Source organism: Onychomys torridus, chromosome 20, assembly GCF_903995425.1.
Source record: "Onychomys torridus chromosome 20, mOncTor1.1, whole genome shotgun sequence".
Lineage (NCBI taxonomy): Eukaryota > Metazoa > Chordata > Mammalia > Rodentia > Cricetidae > Onychomys > Onychomys torridus.
The window spans coordinates 23,109,872-23,132,566 of NC_050462.1; the positions used below are offsets into that span (position 1 = coordinate 23,109,872).

At 35.5% G+C, this 22,695-nt stretch overlaps 1 protein-coding gene across 6 annotated transcripts in view; it reads right to left on the minus strand.

Annotated features, from left to right (window-relative positions):
- Lrriq1 (leucine rich repeats and IQ motif containing 1) overlaps positions 1-22,695 on the minus strand; it is a 191,788-nt gene that overhangs the window by 118,749 nt on the left and 50,344 nt on the right. For all 6 annotated transcript variants that reach the window (XM_036170070.1, XM_036170073.1, XM_036170071.1 and 3 more), the window contains exons 14-18: positions 19,854-19,927; positions 18,499-18,592; positions 7,261-7,443; positions 4,939-5,361; positions 921-1,122 (exon numbers count right to left, since the gene is read on the minus strand). In XM_036170070.1, the coding sequence (XP_036025963.1) occupies positions 921-1,122; positions 4,939-5,361; positions 7,261-7,443; positions 18,499-18,592; positions 19,854-19,927 (976 nt within the window). The remainder of the gene's footprint in view (positions 1-920; positions 1,123-4,938; positions 5,362-7,260; positions 7,444-18,498; positions 18,593-19,853; positions 19,928-22,695) is intronic.

Genomic DNA, 22,695 nt, shown 5'->3' on the forward strand with positions numbered 1-22,695 from the left:
GCAAATTGTTCCATAATAAAAAGGAAGGGGAAGTTCCAGATTCTTTTCAAGAACAATGTTTTTTATCACTCTAATACCCAAACCAAATAGAGATCCAACAACAACAACAAAAAAGAGATTGATAGGCCAATATCCCTAATTAGTATAAATTTAAAAATTTTCAATAAAATACTTGCAATCTAAATTCAAGAACACATAAACAAGATCATTCACAATCAAGCCATTGTATTCCAGAGATGCATGAACTGTTTAACATAATAAATCACTTAGACTCAAGGACAGAAACCACATGATCATTTTAGGCTATTGACTTTCAGATGAATTTTATATTCTGTTATTTTGCTGAATATTGATATTAGCTATAGGAACAATACTAAGTGAACTCAGCAGATCCTTAAAAAGAGTACATGAACTTGAGAAGCAAATGGGGTGAGGTGGATTTATTCAAAATTTATTATATGTGCATATCAAATTCTTGATAAAAAGTAATGAAAGCCGATAATAATAAATGGAAAGGAATAAAACATCAGTAGCTTTCCTACACACCAACTATAAACATACTGAGAAAGAAAGCAGGAAACAAACCAATTTATAATAGCCTCATAAAACATCTTGAAACAAATCAAATCAAGTAAGTAAAGGACTTCTACAATGAAGAGAAGTTTTAAATATCATTATGCGGTTCAGCTCGAACCACATTCATGCTCATAATATTTCAGATATAAAGATTATTACCTACAGTTTTAATAGTCAGCAGAACCATAGCTACCTGATAGCCTAAAGCGTCCAAATCTATACAAGTGTATAAATAAATTCAATTAACTTTAAATCACTGAACTTTTTAAAATATAGATTAACTGAGTGAAAGATGAGCAAAACATTTCAATGACTAACTCCGCTATCAAAAGTTTGAAATTAACCTGAATATGAAGAGCAGCCTTCTCCCTCAGATCTTGGATATTCATAATATTTTTTCTTCTTTCTTCATTTGAAGTAGTCTGGTTATTAGTGAAGGGATTATGCAGCAGTTCTGTTGTGGTAGGTTGTGTTTTTGCAGAGCAATTGATCTGTCTGTGTGCAACGTAACTACGCCATTGGGCTTGGATTAACCCAGCTGCCTTACTGAAAGGAGAAAAAAAAAGAAAACTATTTTAGTATGCATGAAGGCATAGAAGGTAGTTAGAGGTCTTCATAAGCTGCTGCAAACTATGTCTTTTATATATGACAGGGAAAAAGCACCCATGGACTCTCAACAATATGGATGCCTATGCAGGGCCACCACAAGGGCTACACCATTTGGTATGGTTTTGTGGATGAGGATAATCTTAGAAAGCCCCACCCCTAGATGAAGAGCTACAGATGATAAATGCCTGCTGAGAGAGGGAAAAATCAGTGCTCTTCAGGACTGAGCCCCTGACAGGTTATCCAGTCCCACATGGTAATCCCTAAATATGTGTGAACAACATTAAATGGGTAGGTCAAATTGTATTTATAAATACATATGTGCATATATGTGTGTGTGTGTGTAACAAATAATTAAGAAGTAATAAATTTGAGAGTGAGTAAAAGCAACACAGAAATTGGAGGGGGAAAGGGAGAAATGAAAATTATATAAATGCAGCACTCATAAGAAATTCTCAAAAATAAAAAAGAGGTCTTTGTGACCTGTACATGAATAGAGAGAACATAAAATATCATTTGAAAAAAAAACTCCTCCTTTGTTAAATTATTGTCATAAGTGTAAATTACTATAGATATCCAATCTGAAAGGGAAAAAAATGAACCAAGTTCAGAAAGGGATTTATTTAGTTTTCAGAGAGACTTTTAAATTTTGTTTTGTTTTAATTCCTTAAAGATGAAAGATATTAGAGATTCTCCTAAATAATGAGAACATTGTTACAGTGGGGAGAGTGTATAGAAGAGGGGTTCTAAAAGTATAGAACAACATGGATTTGGCGAGAAGGGTTAGATGCTTACCACTCTGGGTTGCCTTAGACAGGACAAGGAAATGACATTGATAGCATTCTTCATGGTAAGAGGAAAAACCCTCAGAGGTTTTTATCAGCTTTTCTTTACTTCTTGGCCCCTTGAAAACACTCTATTCACTTATATGCCCACTAGGAAATTCTAATGTAACAGGAATCTTTGAAGGTCTCATTAATTACAAACCCGGAGCCAGATATTGGGGTAAAAACTGAGAGATCAGAGGAATAGGACAAATGACAGACAACCTCACCTCACCGACTCCTCAGCCTCCAAAGAGACCTACTTCCTGTATCCCCATGCCTATATGTCTTTCTGTTCTGCCATTTCACTTCCTCTCTCTGCCCAGCTACATCACTCCTTGTCTGTCTGTACAGACCTCCAGACCTCTATTGTTAGTGCTGGGATTAAAGGCCTGTGCTACCAGTATCTGACTTCCAGTTTACCATAGTGGCTGGCTTTTTCCTTTGATGCTCAGATACGCTTCATTGGGGTACACAGATAAAATACCACCACATTCTAACATGTCATAGCCAACAGCTATTTGTCAATTTTAGAAAATGAGTAGCTCTCTTGAGTTGGGATTTGTTTCCTTTCTCATAGAGATCATTGAAGGAATATTATCAAGGTACAGGTGTAACCAGAATTCTATCTTAATTACTTACAGAATTCCTGAGTGCGATTTCATTCCTCAAATTTTCCTTGAGTTTTCAATAAGTTTACGTTTGCGTTGGTGGACTGAATGAGATGTTCCCCATAATCTTGACCATTTAAATATTTGGTCTCGAGGTTTTCCATGCGCACTCTGAGCTGTGGCTCCAGACACCATGCCTTCTTGCTGACATGCTGCCTTGCTCGAAAGGTGATGGATTCTTATCTCTTTGGAACTTTACCCTCAGATAAACCCCTTCTACAAACTGTTTAGATTAGGTGTGTTATCACATCAGTAGAAAAGTAACTTACACAGAAGTTGGTACCTGGGAGTGGTTTATTTTGTGAATGAGAAGGCCTGAGAAATATCATAACAGGATCCTAATAACACACTTAAGAACTAGGCCTCAGTTCCTGTGTCTTGAAACTGAGCATTCAGTTTCTGAGGAAGCCACAAACAAAGGACAATCAATTCCTGGTGCCCCTGACAGCAAGGATGGGGAGAATTGCAAGTGGCCAGTCTCCACAACAGCTCAAGGTAATAACCAAATAAGGACAAAGCCTCGGACTTGTCCAGGCCTGTCAAAACATAGGAACGCTATAGCTATAGCCAGCCCTTGCTAGCCCTAACCAATGAGGAATGTACTAATATGACTGCCACTCTTGTAGGCCAGTCATATCTGAGATGACCTAACTGTCCCTGAAACTCCCTTAGCTGTGCATAAAAGGAGCCTGCAAACCTCTCTCAGGGTGGCCATTTTTGCCTTTTGTAGGATGTGCAGCCCCAGCATGCTGGTACCTTTATTCTTGAGATAATAAATGCTATTGCTGATTTCATATGTGGATGAGGGTCTTTTGTGGGACTTCTCCAGGACCCTCACAGTGAAGAACCTGCATGTGTTGTTTTTGTAGGAATGCAGTTACTTTGGAAATTTGGACCAAAAAGCTATTGAATGCTATAAAGAGAGATTAATGAGCTATTTCAGAGGAGCTTAGAAGAGAGTAATACTGAGGGCAATTTGGACCATGGGGACCCAAGTCAATGGGTTTCCGAGGGTAACAATATTATAACAAGTGAGAATATTATTGTTACATATTGTAAAAAAAATGTGCTTGAGTTCTGCCCTTGTCCTAAGCACTTTCCTGAAGCTATATCTAAAGTCTAGTAAACTAATTGCCAGGGGAGACTTCAAAAAGATTTAATATTGATACTGTCCTATGGTGACTAATCATCATTATTGTGCAGTTCTACAAAGAAGAGCTGTGGTGACATTGTGTTCCCCAAAATATTGTGCACCCTAATAAATTTATCTAGGGTCAGAGAACAGACAGCCACTAGATACAGAGGCTAGAAAATGGAGGTACTCTTATCTTTAATCCCAGCACTTTGGGAGGCAGAGCTAGGCAGATCTCTGTGTATTCAAGGATACAGCCAAGCATGGTGACTCATTCCTTTAATACCAGGGAGTGACGGCAGAAAGAGAAAGATATATAAGGTGTGAAGACCAGAGACTAGAAGCATTTAGCTAGTTAAGCATTTGGCTGGTTAAGCTTTTAGGCTTTGAGCAACACAGTTCAGCTGAGACCCATTCTGGATGAGGACTCAGAAGCTTCCATCCTGAGGAAACAGGATCCGCTGAGGAATTGGCAAGGTGAGATGAGATAGCTGTGGCTTGTTCTGCTTCTCTGATCTTCCAGCATTCACCCCAATAACTGGTTTCAGGTTTGATTTTATTAATAAGATCATTTAAGATTCATGCTACAAAGAGCAAATGGGCAGAAAGCAATGTAGAGTTAGAAGAGAAAGAGAACAATGTTGCAGTCAAGGCTTGTACCGGGAGAAATCAGGAAATTCAGGAAAGACTTGATCTGCTTTGGAACAAAGGGAAGAGTACCCTGAGGGTAAGACCACCCAGCCAAGCTTCTGAAGTCTGAAAGCAAAATTCCTAAGGGATTTTCTGCTCCAAGAAGGGAACAACAACAACATAAAGGCTTACACAAAGTGATTCCAGGGGCCAAGGATCTATTCCAACCTGTCAGTCCTATCTTCTAAACCTACCCAAAGATCACCACCAACTAGGAACCCAGTATTCAAGTGCCTGAGACAGGGGTACCTCATTGAAAATCATCACATTCAATCTCCCTACCCTTAGAGCCCACATCATAATGAAAATGTATTTAGTCTAATGTCAAAGTCCCCATAGTCTTGAAATCTCACTATTATTAAAAGTCCAAAGACTTTTAATCTTCTGAGACACACATGCAAATGGTAAATATAACATCTACAAAAGGAAAAGATCTTACCTTGTTTCACCGGGCTCAGTATTTTGATGATTATCCATTGGAGAATTTGCCATCTTCATTTCTCGGAATGAGGCTCTTCTGGTGGAGGGGCTGCCTATTCTACTGTGTTCATTCTTTTGTGCCATGTTTTTCTCCTGACTTCTTCCTTCTGGTTCCTCCCATTTGAATGGGGAAGGTCTGGAGCCAGAGACCATGAGGTTTTCAGAAGGATCTGGTGAATCAGTCCAAGAATGGAAGACCTTGTTTTGGAGTATGCTGTTGGTGTTTGAAGATGCTGGATGTTTTTTCTCAGTTTCTGGTTCAGCCTTCTTGATGATATTTACATCCCCATGTTCATGTGCACGTCTGCACTCATTACTGAGTTTCATTAAGTTCTCATAGTGCTGACAGAGTTTGTCTGCACCAGGCAAAGTGAGAATGTCCCTGAACAAATCAAAGATGAGAACATTAATTAAGTAGAACTACACCAATGGACACAAAAATGTGTAGGTTTTAAAAATAAAATTTACTATATGGCCAAAAAAAGGACATAAAATTGGCAACACACTTCATTATAATTTATTTCTAATCAGTTATAGATAATTTTATATGATTTTTGAACAAAACTCAAAACATTAGTTTATTAAGATCTATGTCAAACAAGACAAAAGATTTGAAACTTTTAGGTCCATTTTAATTCAGGGTATCTTTAATTAAAAAAAAAAAAACTAACCTTTTACTATCACAAACATGAGAAATAATGACTACCTCAATTTGGAGAAGTTTTTCGTGAACAAAAAGTATTTTCTACACAGACTCTTGTTACACAAAATATTTGTATTGGATAGTTAAAAAACTTAAATTATGGAAAACATTTCTGTTTTTCTATGGACAACAGTTATCCATGGCAAAAATAACTCAAACATAAATGGTTAATGTCCTCTTGAGCAATTATTGGATTTCTATATTTTAGGGTTTAATCTTATCTAATTGATTAAAATTCTATATTTACTCATTAGTCATACTTTCAGCTTTCATGATTCCTGCTTACTTTTGAGTGTGCAGCTCAGTTTATAGCACTTGTAAAGTATAAACAAGGCACTCTATTCTACCACATACCATAATAAACAACTAAATAAATAAATTATAGTTTGACAACTATTTTATGGATATAGTTAATAAATAGTAATAATTTGTTTGAATGTTTTTGTAACATTAAAACTATTTTAATGAGGTGAAAATTTTAATATAAATTACCCATATAGTCACAAAATTTTCAAATAAAAAATGAACTGATAGAAATATGTACATCAAAATTAATTATTAATAGTAATAATTAAATCATAACTTAGTTTCTAGAGACCCTTAGAGCACATTGATCATATCAAATTGTTATCTAATACCAATGATCAACCCTGAAAACATATACATAAGTGCCATTGTATGGACTTATATTAAAGTTATTTAAGTATTTAGGTCTTGTGTGTGTTTGTGTGTGGGTGTGTGTTACATATATTATATTACACATAAATATTTGTAACAACAAGTAAAGAAAAAAGGAGTCCATGCAATTTGAAGAGGTCTTTCTGTCTTTCTGGGATAGCAATTATAAAGCAGATTCAACAGATATTTCAGAGAACCTGATTGACTCTGGCTCCGGACTTCCCCATTCAATGGGGCACATAGGAAGACTTGAAGGGAGGGAAGAGAATAGAAATGGTATAATTATATTATAATCTCAAAAGTAAAAATGTATTAAGTAAACAATGAAGATATGACTTAGTAATTCCCTTAAGCATTAGGAAACACATACTATTTTTTCTCTTTATAATGGAACAACTATAGGTGACACATTCAGAAATATTAATGCTCTTGTATTTTCTTGAGCAATGAAAAAATTAAATTCTGTTATGGAAAGACCAGTTTAATTCATGCATTGTAATACATTCATAATTCAAGGTCAGAAAAAGGAAGCTCACAGTTTTCAATATTGGATTAGAATAACTCCCAGCTTTTGTCCTCAGAACATGTAGAAACACTGACAGCCTTTCTCTACTGTGATGACATAGTAGGGTAATATATAACTATTACATATGTGTAATATGATACTCTATATATACTTTGTATGTTTTCAAACTTACTTTATTCCCTTGTAACTATGAATTCTTGAAGGATATGTAATCTTGTGAAAAATACTTGAAATTTATGACTACTAGATAATGCTAAAGGTAGAAAATGCCCACGACACACCACTTTTAATCAAACAAGTATAATCATATTTAATAATGTGTTTCCATTTTACTATTTACTTTAAATACAACAGGAGGAAAATCAGAATCTTACCCCTTCTGTGTGATATACTTGTCAGTTAATAAGTTGAACTCTTGAAGTTGATACTGACAAAGTGCCAATAAACATTCTAGGTCTTGGTGATAGTGTTCTTCTTCAATATGGACATCTGAGTGAGGTTTTAGGATGTCACCATTGAGGATTCTTAGAGCAGGTAATATTTTAAGTATAGAATGCCTAGGAAGAAGTTAATAATCTCAATAAGGACTTATGTTTTAAAATAACCATATCACATAGCAAGCATAGAATGTTATCTCAGAAAATGGTTAAATTTACTTAAAAACAGTAATATTCTGTCCTATACAAGATGATTTTTACAGATCCTATAGATTTATCTTACAATGAACAATAACATCAAATTGCTAATGAGAAAATCAATGTTAGAAACTTGGGCTAAAATTTACAATACAAATTTGTCACTCTTATAAAAATAATAATCTGAGAAACTGTATAATGACAGTACCTTTGAAAATTGCTGTTTACTTCAGACTTAAGGCAAACTTTATTGAGTCTCATTAAAATTTAGTGAGTGGTGTTAAAACGGGTTGGAAAGGATTCTGGTTTTACATAATCAAAGACATCTAGACTTCTATTTTCTCTTTAATTTTGCTAAAGAATATAATAATAGACCTTTTGAGATATGATCAAAAGACTAAATCAATTTACAATACAAAGGCATGAGAACAGGACAGATAGCAAGATCTGTAGATCAAATTTAGTCATTAGAAAGTATCTGCCCAAGCCTTTCAAGAGGAAAGTGTAAGTCTGTTTCACAATATATTTAACTATGTTTCACAATAGTCACAGGGAAAAACTAGACTTCTCAAACAAGTATAAGAAATAAACTCCTTCTTAGAGAAAACCTAAGACACTGATGACCAATACCAAAATAAAAAAAAAAAAATAGAAAAAGACATGACACGATTGTGGATAGAAGAACTCAGTGTTAACAAGGTAACAATTCTTCCCAAATTAATTTAGAGATTCAATTCAGTCTCAGCTAGAATCCATGAAGGTAATTAATTAATGTTAATAAATGAATTAAAAAATTTACATAGAGAGATGGAAGATCCAGGAATGTCATTCAAGAAAACATCTTACTTCTAGACTAAATTTGGAGCTATGGTTAGTAAGATAGTATTAGGTAGAAACAAACAAACGAAAACCAAAAGGAACATTTATCAGCAGAATAGAAATGAAGGCCAAAAGTAGAACCACATGAATCTTTGTCAAAAGAGTAAACACAATCAAATGGAGAAAAGGTGGGACATTTAAATGAAAACATTCTGAATGTAGAGAAATTCACACCTTTCACAAATATTCACAAATATTAAGTAAAAAAATGCATCGTGGTCATAATGGTAAACTTAAAGCATATAGAAGATAACACAAGAGGAAAAAACCTAGTGCACTGATAACCTTTTAGATCAAATAAACAAACAAACAAAATCATGAAAAGGGAAAAAACACTGAAAAGCTGAATACAATTAAAATTCAAACTTCTACTCTAGGGGGGGAAAAAAACGAGAAAATAGAACAACCCACAAGGAGAAGGAGAAAATATTTGAAAATATAAATCTAATAAAATAAAAGACTTACTAAAATATACAAATAAAAATTAAAATAAGACATAAAACTAATTTAAAAACAGGCAATAGAATGAAACTGACAGCTTACTGAGGTAATTTGAATAAGAATGGCCCCCTAGGGGCATATATTTGAATGTTCAGTTAACAGGAAGTGGTACTAGTTAAAAGGATTAGGAGGCTGCTGGATGGTGGTGGCCTTGTCTATAATCCCAGCACTTGGGAGGCAGAGGCAGGCGGATCTCTGTGAATTCGAGGCCAGCCTGGTCTCCAAAGCGAGTTGCAGGAAAGGCACAAAACTACATAGAGAAACCCTATCTCACAAAAAAAAAAAAACAAAAAAACAAAAAAAACAAAACAAAAACAGGATTAGGAGGTACTGCCTTGTGGGAGTAGGTGTGGCCTTTATTGGAGGAAGTGGGAGTAGGCTTTGAGTGTTCCCTGTATCTCTCTATTCCTAAAGTCTGTGGCTCCAGATATAGAACTCTCAGCTAATCTGCTTGCTTGCCATTATGATCATAACAGACTAAACCTCTAAAACTGTAGGCAAGCCACAATTAAGTGCTTTTTTAAATAATATTTGCCATGGTCATGGTGTCTTTCCCCAGCAGTAGAACACTGAGGAAGGTTTACAGAAGACAAGTACATTAAAAATGTGCAGTTTCACATTCACTAGGGACCTGCAAATTGTTAAAAATTATTGAAAATAATAATGAGCTACTATGCACATCTTTCAGAATGGTCAAAATCCAAAACATTGATGACAATCAAAACACATGAAAGATCCAGAGCAATAGAATTCTCTTGCATTTCTGCTGTGAACCACAATATGTCACATATTCACAATGGCTGATATGTGAAATTAAGTTAATTATAAAATAAAAAAATTTTAAAAAACAACTAAATATGCTAGTCTAGATAACTAAGAAATAACTCTTAGGATTTACTCAAATGAATTAAGAATCAAAGTCTACACTAAACCTCTATAAAGGTGCTGACAGCCACTTTATTCATCCATAAGTGTCTAAACTTGGAAGCAAGCATGTTGTCATTTGGGGGTGAGGGTTAGTTGGTCGAGAGAGCCAAGAGGAGACTGCTGAGTGCCAAAGAGAAGTGACCCATGAAGACAGGGCGTGATGACAACAAAATTCATATTAATAAAAAGAAGTCAAAACAAAGGGGGCTTCCTACTATTTGACTATTAATATAGGACCTTCATGGAAATGTGGAGCTCCAGAAAGAGATTAGAAAGATCACTCATTGGGTGTCATAGGATTGCAGGAGCATGGATTCGGAAGGAAGTGGAAGTATTCTGTTTATTTGTATTAATTTGAAGAATGCAATGTTGAGATAACAGCTATCATAGGAATGATAACAGTTCAGAGCTATTGAAACAAAATATTGAAAGTGTAAACATTTGATTAGGTTATCACAAAATCAAAGAAAGCTTACTTTAGAAAATAATGCTGCTCTTGAATACAATGTATGCATTTATCCACCACACAAAATAAAGTCATCGAAGACTTAGAACTAGAAAAATAATGTTTAAGCTTATGCATGACCTGCATCCATTCCTTCCTACAATCTCATGGAAACTGAATAATGATCAACTGAATCACCAATGGGTTAAGGAAGAAATAAAGAAAGAAAATAAAGACTTCCTAGAGAACAATGAAAATGAATACACCACATACCCAAACGTATGCTACACTATGAAAGCAGTGCTAAGAGGGAAATTCATAGTACTGAAAGCCCACATAAAGAAGCTGGAGAAATCTCACACTAGTGACTTGACAGCACGCCTGAAAGCCCTTGAACAGGAAGAAGCAAAGTCTCCCAGGAGGAACAGATGTCAGGAAATTATCAAATTGAGAGCAGAAATCAATAAAATAGAAAGAAAGAGAACAATACAAAGGATTAATGAAACAAAGAGTTGGTTCTTTGAGATCAACAAGATAGACACACCCTTATGCAAACTAACCAAAAGATAGAGAGAGAGCATCCAAATTAACAAAATCAGAAATGAAAAGGGGGACATAACAACAGACAATGAGGAAATCCAGAGAATCATCAGGTCATACTTCAAAAACCTCCACTCCACAAAACTGGAAAATCTAAAAGAAATGGATAGTTTCCTGGATAGGTACCACATACCTAAGTTAAGTCAAGACCAGATAAGCCATTTAAATAGTCCAATAACCTCTAAGGAAATAGAATCAGTCATTAGAAGTCTCCCAACCAAAAAAAGCCCTGGACCAGATGGTTTCAGTGAAGAATTCTACCAGACCTTCAAAGAAAACTTAATACCAATACTCTTTAAATTGTTCCACACAATAGAAGCAGAAGGAATATTACCAAACTCCTTCTATGAGGCTACAATTACCCTGATTCCTAAACCAAACAATGATGCAACAAAGAAAGAGAACTACAGACCGATCTGCCTCATGAACATTGATGCAAAAATACTCAATAAAATACTGGCAAACAGACTCCAAGAACACATCAAAACAATTATGAACCATGACCAAGTAGGCTACATCGCAGGGATGCAAGGGTGGTTCAACATATGACTGTCCATCAATGTAATACACCATATAAACAAACTCAAAGAAAAAAACTACATGATCATCTCACTAGATGCAGAAAAGGGATTTGACAAAATCCAACACCCCTTCATGATAAAGGTCTTGGAGCGATCAGGAATACAGGGAACATACTTAAACATAATAAAGGCAATCTACTGCAAGCCAACAGGCAACATCAAATTAAATGGAGAGAAACTCAAAGCAATACCACTAAAATCAGGAACAAAGCAAGGCTGTCCCCTCTCCCCATACTTATTCAATATAGTACTTGAAGTTCTAGCCAGAGCTATAAGACAACATAAGGAGATTAAGGGGATACAAATTGGAAAGGAAGAAATCACGCTTTCCCTATTTGCAGATGACATGATAGTATACATGAGTGACCCCAAAAATTCAACCAAGGAACTGATACAGCTAATAAAAACCTTCAGCAGCATAGCAGGATACAAGATCAACTCAAAAAAAATGAGTAGCCCTCTTATATACAATAGACAAACAGGCTGAGAAGGAAATCAGAGATACATCACCCTTTACAATAGCCACAAATGATATAAAATACCTTGGGGTTACTCTAATTAAGCATGTGAAGGACCTATATGACAAGAACTTTAAGTCCCTGAAAAAAGAAATTGAAGATGTCAGAAAATGGAAAGACCTTCCATGCTCATGGATAGGCAGGATTAATATAGAAAAAATGGTGATCTTACCAAAAGCAATCTACAGATTCAACACAATTCCCATCAAATTACCAACACAATTCTTCACAGATCTGGAAAGAATAATACTCAACTTCATATGGAAAAACAAAAAACCCAGGATAGCCAAAAGAATCCTGTAATATAAAACAATCTCTGGAGGCATCTCGATCCCCGACCTCAAGCTCTACTATAGAGCTACCATAATAAACACAGCTTGGTACTGGCATAAAAACCGACATGTGGACCAATGGAATCAAATTGAAGACCCTGACATTAACCTGCACACCTATGAACATATAATTTTTGACAAAGAAGCCAAAAATGTACAATGGAAAAAAGAAAGTATCTTCAATAAATGTTGCTGGCATAACTGGATGTCAACTTGTAGAAGGCTGCAAATAGATCCATATCTGTCACCATGCACAAAACTTAAGTCCAAGTGGATCAAAGACCTCAACATAAACCCAGTTACTCTGAACCTGATAGAAGAGAAATTAGGAAGTACTCTTGAACAAATTGGCACCTGAGATCACTTTCTAAATATAACACCAGTAGCACAGTCACTGAGAGAAACAATCAATCAATGGGACCTGTTGAAACTGAGAAGCTTTTGTAGAGCAAAGGACATGGTCAACAAGACAAAGCGACAGCCTACAGAATGGGAAAAGGTCTTCACCAACCCCACATCTGACAGAGGGCTGATATCCAGAATATATAAAGAACTCAAGAAATTAGACATCAAAATGACCAACAGTCTAATTAAGAAATGGGCTATAGAACTAAACAGAGAATTCTAAACAGAGGAAGTTCAAATGGCTGAAAGACATTTAAGGAATTGCTCAACATCCCTAATTATCCAGGAAATGCAAATCAAAACGACTCTGAGATACCACCTTACACCTGTCAGAATGGCTAAGATCAAAAACACAGAAGACAGCTTATGCTGGAGAGGATGTATAACAAGGGGAACTATCCTCCACTGCTGGTGGGAATGCAAGCTTGTACAGCCATTTTGGAAATCAATATGGCGCTTCCTTAGAAAATTGGGAATCCATCTCCCCCAAGACCCAGCTGTAGCACTCTTGGGCATATACCCAAGGAAGGCTCAATCATACCACAAGGGCATTTGCTCAGCTATGTTCATATCAGCATTGTTTGTAATAGCAAGAACCTGGAAACAACCTAGATGCCCTTCAGCTGAAGAATGGGTAAAGAAAATATGGTACATATAAACAATGGAGTACTACTCAGCAGAGAAAAACAATGACATCATGAGGTTTGCAGGCAAATGGATGGATCTAGAAAAAATCATCCTGAGTGAGGTAACCCAGACTCAGAAGGACAAACATGGTATGTACTCACTCATAGGAGGATACTAGATGTAAAACAAAGATGACTAGACTGCTACACAACTCCAGGGAGGCTACCTAGAAAATGGGACCCTAGGAAAGACACAGGGATCGCCCAGTGACAGAGAAATGGATGAGATCTATATGAACAACGTGGACGACAGTGGGAGTAATGAAGGGCAAGGTTTGAGGGAAAGAAAGCTTAGGGGAGCAGAAGATCCCAGCTGGATCAGGAACAGAAAGGGAGAACAAGGAATGGTAGACCATGATGGATGAGGACCACATGAGAACAGGAGTGGGCAGAGTGCTGGAGAGATCCCCTGAGGTCCACAGTGATGCATCCTCTGTAGACTGCTGGCAATGGTCGAGAGAAAGCCTGATCTGACCTAGTCTGGTGATCAGATGGCCAAACACCCTGAACGTCAGGCTGGAACTCTCATCCAGTAACTGATGGAAGTGGATAGAGAGATCCCTGGCCAGGCCCCAGGTGGAGCTCTGTGTGTCCAGTAGTGGAGAAGGAGGAGAGACTGTGGGAGCATGAATTGTTGAGCCCAGGATTGGAAAAAGCACGGGGACGAAAGGCCAGCCAAATGGAAGCACATGAATTGTGAACCAAAGGCTGTGGAGCCCCCAGCTGGATCAGGCCTTCTGGATAAGTGAAACAGTTGAGTGGCTTGGACTGTTTGGGAGGCACCCAGGCTGTGGGACCAGAACCTGTCCTTAGTGCATGAGCTGGCTGTTTGGAACCTAGGGCTTACACAGGGACACTTTGCTCAGCCTGGAAGGAGAGGACTGGACCTGCCTGTGCTGAATCCACCAAGTTTAAATGAATCCCCAGGGGAGTCTTTGCCTTGGAGGAGATGGGAATGGAGGGGTGAGGATGGGGGGAAGGTGGGGGTGGGGGCATGAGGGAGGAGGACAGGGTAACCCATGGTTGATGTGCAAAATTAAAACACAAATATAATTTTTAAAAAAAGGGAAAAAAAAGGAAGTTCACTGGGTAGTATGGACATTTAATCTGGTTAATTTTAATGGGAGATGCTTTTATTTACTTGCAAGTTTTTTATAATAAAGTTTATAAAATTTAAAAAGTAAAGCTGCTAACAATCAAAACACAAGGGAGTCATCCATTTTCCAATTCTTTCCTCACAAACATTTTATCATGATTAATTTAGTAGCATATTGTTCCACCTCCATAGAAGCACTTGGTCGAGATTCCTAAAGGACATGACAATGCCAAACTAACATCTAATTCCAATTATAAATCTAATGTATGGACATATAATAAAAGGCAAAATATGAAGGATAAATCTGTATCATCCCACACAAAAGAGAAAATGCTCTGATTTTATAACTCATACTGTTGGTTGAGAGACAATTCTTAAACTGTGGGTCAACAACTCTAAAGCTTCAAGAGCTGGATGGAAATGCCCTTAGAACATAACCAATGATTTGCTCTTTTTTTAGAACCAAGTCTGTTTTTGTGTGATATATTACTCTGCAGAGTGAACTTGAGTGGATGAAGGGATGAAGTGTGTCTAGGCATGTTGTCAGTGGGAAAATATATCTCAACTAAATCAATTTTCCTCTTATACCTTATCACTTAGGACATGGTTTAAAAAGTGTATACCTTCCAGAGTATAATAATTTCTCATTGAACAAAATAATACCAAGTCATTGAACAGAATTTTCGCCAGGAAAAATAAATGATGCTGGACTCAATTTGATTGGACTGATGAAACAAAACTGAAAATGCCTTCTTGAGCAACCATCTCTCAGGTCTCATTCTGGCCAAATGAGGAGAAAATAACCAAAGGAAACAATACTTGGGCTGGTATTATAATAGCCATATATCTAATATATTTGTTCTTAGCCTTAGACATTCTCTAAATTTCCAAAGGCAAGTACAGCCTGCTGAGAGAGGGTTATTCAATTTTCTTTAGATTACCCAATTCAAAAGTGATTGTCCTAAACATATGTGGATATGTATATGAGGAATACTAAATGGACTAAATCCTTGTGTATATATGTATTATAGATTTTAAATATACATATTTAAACATACAGATGTCCATAAAAGGAAGAGTTCATGAAGCTGACAGGGAAGGGGGGCTTTGGAGGACTTGGAGGGAGGAGAGTGTGAGGTAGGGTTTCTGTAAATAAAACACTAATGTACGAAATTCTAAAAAAAGTATTTTTTTAAATAAATAACTGTCCTTTTCCAGTGACTGACAGATCTGGATGTGATGAGAGGAAGGGTGGCTGAAAGGAGTAGAGAGGAAACTGTAGTCAAGATGCCTTGTATAAGAAAAAGAATCCATTTCGTAAAATGGAAAACAATATATAAGTAATATATACTTCTTGTTTGCTCAGTATATACAATTAATTGAATTGGAAGAAGACTAAAAAATGATATAAACTAATTAGATGGATGGTTCTCTTCTTTAATGACCTTAAAACTCGGTGGTAAAGATTTAATTTTACTAGTGAAAAATTAGATGATTAAATAATTGTATGAAAATTCCTGTGTTGCCAACTCTACTTTCTCAAATTACTTTAAGCTTGGAATTCTTTTCAGGACATTGGGAAAGGGTAAATCCCCTCTGGAAAAGGTACAGGGATCTTTGAGGAAAAGGGAGAGGAAAGATTGTTAGAGCCAAGTTTGCTGGATTACTACCAGGATGGCATTTGCTTGGACACAACAGGTTTAGTTGCTCATAGGAACTCACAAGGATTGGGACAGTGTGCACAAAGCAGGCATAAACGCAAACCAGATAAAATCTCTGAATTGTGGGTGGAGGATAGGCAGAAATCTCACCAGCCTCTGATAGCTACTGAGAGAGAGGGAGAGTTTTTTCTAATGATGTGACCTATGGTAGGTCAGCCATGCTATGGAGCAGGCCCTATTATCAACATGAAGAAAACAGGCCTGTTTGGGGAAAGGGTAATTAAGGGACTTAATTTAACTTGATTTATATTCAAAAGGAGTAGAGAGGCTTCCCTGTATCTCTTTTCCTCACATGTGTAGCCTTTCTGTTGTCAAAATCACCATAAAAGAAAAGAAAACTGAAACATTTGCAAGTATTCATGAGTTTACACTGATATCAGCCAAGTCTATGGTTTGCATTGAGTTCACCCTTGGTTTTGTGTGCTCCAGCAACTATATAACAATGCATATCTGGCACTATTGTATTAATCAGAGCAATTTTGTTGTAATAAAAAAATCCTTCTAAACAAACAAACAAACAAACAAAAAGAGTAGTTGGTCAGGCAGTGCTGGTGCAAGTCTGTAATCCCAGCACTCAGGAGGCAGAGCCAGGTGGATCTCTATGAGTTTGAGGCCAGCCTGGTCTATAGAGTGAGATCCAAGACAGGCACCAAAACTATACAGAGAAACCCTGTCTCGAAAAAACAACCCCCCCCAAATTTTGGATAAAACACAGACACACATATACACACACAAACACACTGAGGAGAAGGAAAAGGGGCAGGAGGTAGAGACTAAAAGATAGGTGGGTAGGAAGGTGAGGGTGCAATATGGGAGGCATTGAGGGAAAATATAATCAAAATACTTTGTATGAAATTATCAAAGAATAAAAACATATTTTTTCCTTTTTTTAAAAAAGAAAAATGAAGTAATTTAAGAACAGCATTGGATGTCAGATGTGTTCCAAATCTTGCAGTTGGCACTATTTGGCAGCCAGATAAGAAAGGGACAATATGGTATTTCTATCAAAAACTTTCCATGTGGCTAACGATATAAGTATCATTATATAAATTATTTTAGCTAGGGAGTATAATTTAAGTAAGACTGAACTGGCCTTGGATTTCTGTTTTAGCCTTATTTTGATGTTGTCTCCCTCACTTTGACACACAAAATTTCCCAAGCAGTTCACTTTAATCAGAATTTTTTGAAATTCTACTTGATGTAAAAATTTGCATGGATATTCAAGATAGTAACAATATTTTAAAAATTTAGAGATATATAATCAAGATTCAAATTGAATTTATTTTTTCAAAAATAGTTCTTTCCTTAACTTTTGAAGGGAACAGCAAAAAACAATGGAGTGTGGATTGTCCTTAAGTTCACCAGTCAGCCATGCGAGCTTAAGAGAAATATATGGAAAGCTGATTAATGTAGGGAATGAAGTATAAGAACACTGTGAGATTTCAAGATTAGTTTTTCCAGCTGGGCTCCTCCTACTCAAGAGCCAAATCAATATTTCATCCAGTGAAAACTTCCTGGTGCATATTCTGCCACTTAACAAGCTCCATTAATCATCAGTCAATGAAACAAATTCTCAAAGGAGATTTCAAATGTTGCCTGTGGATTATGTCTTAAAAGAGAGTTTTTTTCAGTACATCAGTTTTTGCATGTTATCACTGGCTTGACATGAAAGTAAGAAACCAATTGGGAAAATCTATAACTAATCCCTTTGTGGTACCACGGGGTTATGTAAAGTTCACTGGAACAAACTGTATCAAGATTGCCTTAGTCCTTTCATTAACAAATCCATATTTTATAGGCTTCTTGATTTTAAACCCTCTAGATAAATGAATTTCTTCTGATAGATAATGGAACATATATTAGAACAATTGATCTAACTGAAATTTGACAGGCTCAATTTTTAAGTAAGGAATATGCCGGTCCAGTTTTACTTTATTGGTACAACTTTCATAAGGAAAAAATTGAAGTGGTAAGTTAAATAATTAAATGGGCTCACAAGAAGTTGATGGAAAATCTTTCTTCTATCAAAGAAAAATCCAAGTTAATATCACAATAAGTTACTTTTCATTGCTGTTTACATCACAATCATATTTTTAAATTTTCATTAACTCATCTATATGTGAGAAAATATTATAGGCTAATGATATTTTGGAACTACTTTCGGAACACATAAAGATAAGTTAAACTATTTAAATAACTTTAATAATATTTGTAGGAAAATTTGTATCATATTTTGCACAAGAAAAGATAAATAGGATACTCATGGATTAAAAACTACTTCCTTACCTCCAGTTTATTTCCTGAAGTACCGGGTTTCCAGTGAGACAAAGCTCACGGAGAGAGTAGCATGCATTGAACCAACACATGACACTTGTCAGATCTAAAAATAAAAATATAAAGAAAAATATAAGAAAAAATTGCAAAGTAGTATAGATAATTTTAATATAAACTGTCATAAATAAATCACCAATTCCCCAGTTAAAATAAAGTTATTTTGTATTTTAGTTTTTTCCCACTGAATACCTCTAAGGTTTCAAAACAGATGGGGTGCTGAATAGAACAGAGACTAGTAGAAAATTATGTTTCTATCATTTAGAACTTGTGAACTTTGACTACTCATTTCTACAGTCCAGTTTTAGACTGTGTTCATCTGTGAGAACAATGAGATAATGTACTTAATGTTCTACTATACTTAGAACAAAAGTTATGACACCAAGTATAAGTAATACAATATGTTCTGAAGTGAAATACATCAACAGACACAATCACATAGACCTTCTATACTTTTAAAAATAAAGCTTATAGGTAAATCTAGGCTACTCTATAGAGCAATGTGTGGAGACTTGATTTCCCACAGAAAACTAATGCTAACTACGCATGCACCCTTTTGTGCACACACGAGGACATAGACATGATATGTGTATTTTAAGTCCAGATATGACAGAAAGGAAACACACAGTATATCCTTTTAGTAGTTCTATGATTTCAATATTTTTCTGTCTAGAACATTATGGTTCATTGAGACATACAGTGGAATACTTAGATTCTGTTTTGTTGAATTAAAGTGGAAACTGTTAGAAATGAAGCTAGACATTTGCGGGGAAAAGGATTGAGAAGAAGGTACATGAATGTTGGATATGTCTTTTGAGAATTCATTACATGGTCTTGCCAAAGTGTAGGGCATTGTGCAGGCTGAAAAGACTCAAAATAGCTGAGGTTTCCAGTTTTAGGAAAAAGGTCTAATAAACCTAATGTTAAAACTTACAGAACAGTTTTATGAATGACATGAGGATTTCAGACCCAACATCATGAGACCTGGTCAATCATCTCAGAGACCCAAATAAAGTCCGGGAGAATATATATTGGTTTTATAGCTTACAGTGGAAACTTTAGATTGTGGCTGCTACTTGGAGGGGACTGACTGGGAAAGTCAATGGGGAAAACATTTTAGGGGGATTTGTTCAATTCATAATGACTTAATAAACTTGTAATAGGTGAATAGGCAGGTAGGAACAGTGATCTTTTTGCTCATCTTCATATATACAAATGCATATGTATTCCGAACAATTCTTCACTTGATTTGAAACAGAAATTAAAAGCCTATTATTTAAAAGAAAGAAATAATATAATTCCAAACTTACCAGAAAGACAATTGTTGCTGACATCTAGTTTTTCCAAAGACACAAAATGAAAAAGTGGTACAATTGTTGTTAAACTGAAAACAAAATAGAAAAATTATTGAGAAAATTAACAAGCATATTCTTGTTATTTTCTTTGAAGTAAAACTCATTTACCTAATGCAATTATATGATTATATACAATTATCTATAATTGTACAATACAATGCAGAACAATTAAAACATTGAGTAACAGTATTTATTAAAAATGTAATACGCCTAAGAATGTAAGTAATCCTATTATGGAAAATCAAAGTTCATTTTGAAAAAGAATTTACCGTGGAACATTACAATAATGGGAGATTTCGATTCATTTAAAAAAGGAATTACCATGGAATTGTTCATTTCAGTCATAAATACCATGGACTTTGATGCATATTTGCTATTCAGTTTAAAATGGGTAGCTATCCGCTTATTATTTTGTTTTATATATTTATAAAGTTAGTTATACAGAAATTACATTATCTGTTTTTCCTTCCTTAGTTTAAACACATAGCCTAAATCTTTAAGGTAGAATCTTTTATGAGGGGTTGCTATGATATTTTAAATGTTTTAATGTAAATAAAATGACATCACCTTCCATTTTCTTACTCTAGGCCCTCCCTGCTACACTAGCTCAAACATCTCCAATGTCCCCTTCCAAGTTGACAGCCTATTTTTCTTTTATTATTTTTGTTACATACACACACATATGCAGAAGTACATGCGTGTGTGTGTGTGTGTGTGTGTGTGTGTGTGTGTGTGTGTGTATGTGTGTAAATTACAACTAGTCACAGTGCAGAGATAAATAAGTCATGAGGAGCCTGGCCCCAAGGGATACACCTACATCACCTCTACAGAATCCATGGCTCAGGGAACATCCTAAAAAGGCTTCAGAAAGATTATAAAAACTAGAATAGTCTATGAAACAGTTTCTGTTATTAATAGTCACACAAACAAGATTGGAACATGGCAAACTCTATGGACATTTTAACATAGAAATGGAAATCTTTTCAGGGTTCCACTCCTAGACAAAAATCTAGAGGCCACTAATGACTGCTGGGAGGATAATTAGCTTCTCCCAGAGTACAGTCCCCTTATTCATTGTCCAATGCAGACTGTCAACCTTGAAACTATATACTACACACAAACAACAAAACCAAACTCAACAAGTTGTGTGTGTGTATGTGTGTGTGTGTGTGTGTGTATAGTTTCAAGGTTGACAGTCAGCATATGTGTGTGTGTGTGTGTGTGTGTGTGTGTGTGTACATATACAAACCTTTATAAAAATCACTTTTAATAGAATAACTGATTAGACTCATTATTGTTTTAATAAAAAATATTTTAGACTAGATTAAATTACCATCAATATAAATACCCAACATTGTATTGTCCTTAATTCAGATTTGCAAATATGCTTAACTTATAAATACAATATCCAACAGGAATAATACTACAAACTTTTATATTAATAGAATGGATTTAAGCTTACCAGAAATAAAATATTTAAAATACATATTTTCATAATTCATGTATACTAAAATGTAATAGTGAAATATTGATGCTTGCAAAGTTTCTTTTATTCATTTTCCATATTATAATGGTCATTAAGAACTCACTTTCAAGCAAGAAATAAATGATACTTAACATATAATATATATATATATATATACATATATATAAAATGTCATGTAAAAGCTGTGAAAAGTAAATTAATTTTATCTTGATTGACATTTCTAATGGAGACAAGTCAAATATTTGTTGCATAATAACGCACAAACATAGCTTTTTGCAAATTAAAATCACACGAGTTTACCTGAATCTTTAAGTAATGTAAAAACTTATTTGCATAAACTCATTATGAAACCGGAAACACCTTTGTAGCTAATTATCCCTATTAGTATGGGAATTCTATAATTGTTCATCGTAACATTCAGCTAAAGAAGAGTTGAGTTTAATACTATTAACTTTCTGTCATTTCTCTATTTCTGTTTCTCTCTCTCCTCTCCCTCGTGTGCATATGTGTTTAAAACTATTATAACTATTATTCTAAGGTCAGAGGCCACACAGCAGCACTGTGGCTGAAAGCCTCACAGTGTCTGGCACAGACTCACCCTTGTGTGCACCTTGACTCCTCCCTTGTTCTACCCTGTTCTGCATTAGAAGAGGGAAAGAAGATACTGCTGATGAAACCCACACGAAATAATGAGGCTACGAGAAAATACCTCTCACTGTCCTCGCTCCTAAGCACAATATAACCATTCATTCTAATTCTGTACACTACCACTTCTTTAAGAGAGTCTCATGGGCAACAGAGAGTAGAATAAAAAATACTAAAAGAAAATAAGAAAAAAAACCACAGGAACTAGCAACCTTTCTCTGTACCACTTAAGAATAAAATTGACTTCATGTCACATGGATGTGACAGGAAGCAAAGGAAGAAGACAGGATAAACAAATGAGAGAGAGAGAAGAAGGGGGTGGTTGGAGGAAAGGAGGAGGGAGACAAGCAAAATTGAAACATCATGGGTAGGTAATTATTGGATTTAAGTCTTCATCTTATCGTGTTTCCATCCTGAATGTGTACTTGATAATTTTGCAGATATGAAATGTTGATTCTTCAAGTGATAGCACAAAAGCACTTAACAAAAATTATGTTTGTAACTTTGCTGCATCTTAATACTAAATCTTTGTATTTCTACTAAAAACTTTCAACAGCTAATGAATTAGTTCACTCTTCATAATGTGGTACATTCTTTTCTTCAGAATATTTTGTGTACTTCTCAATGCTACATGGCAGCATATGTTTGAAAACATTAAGAGAAAAC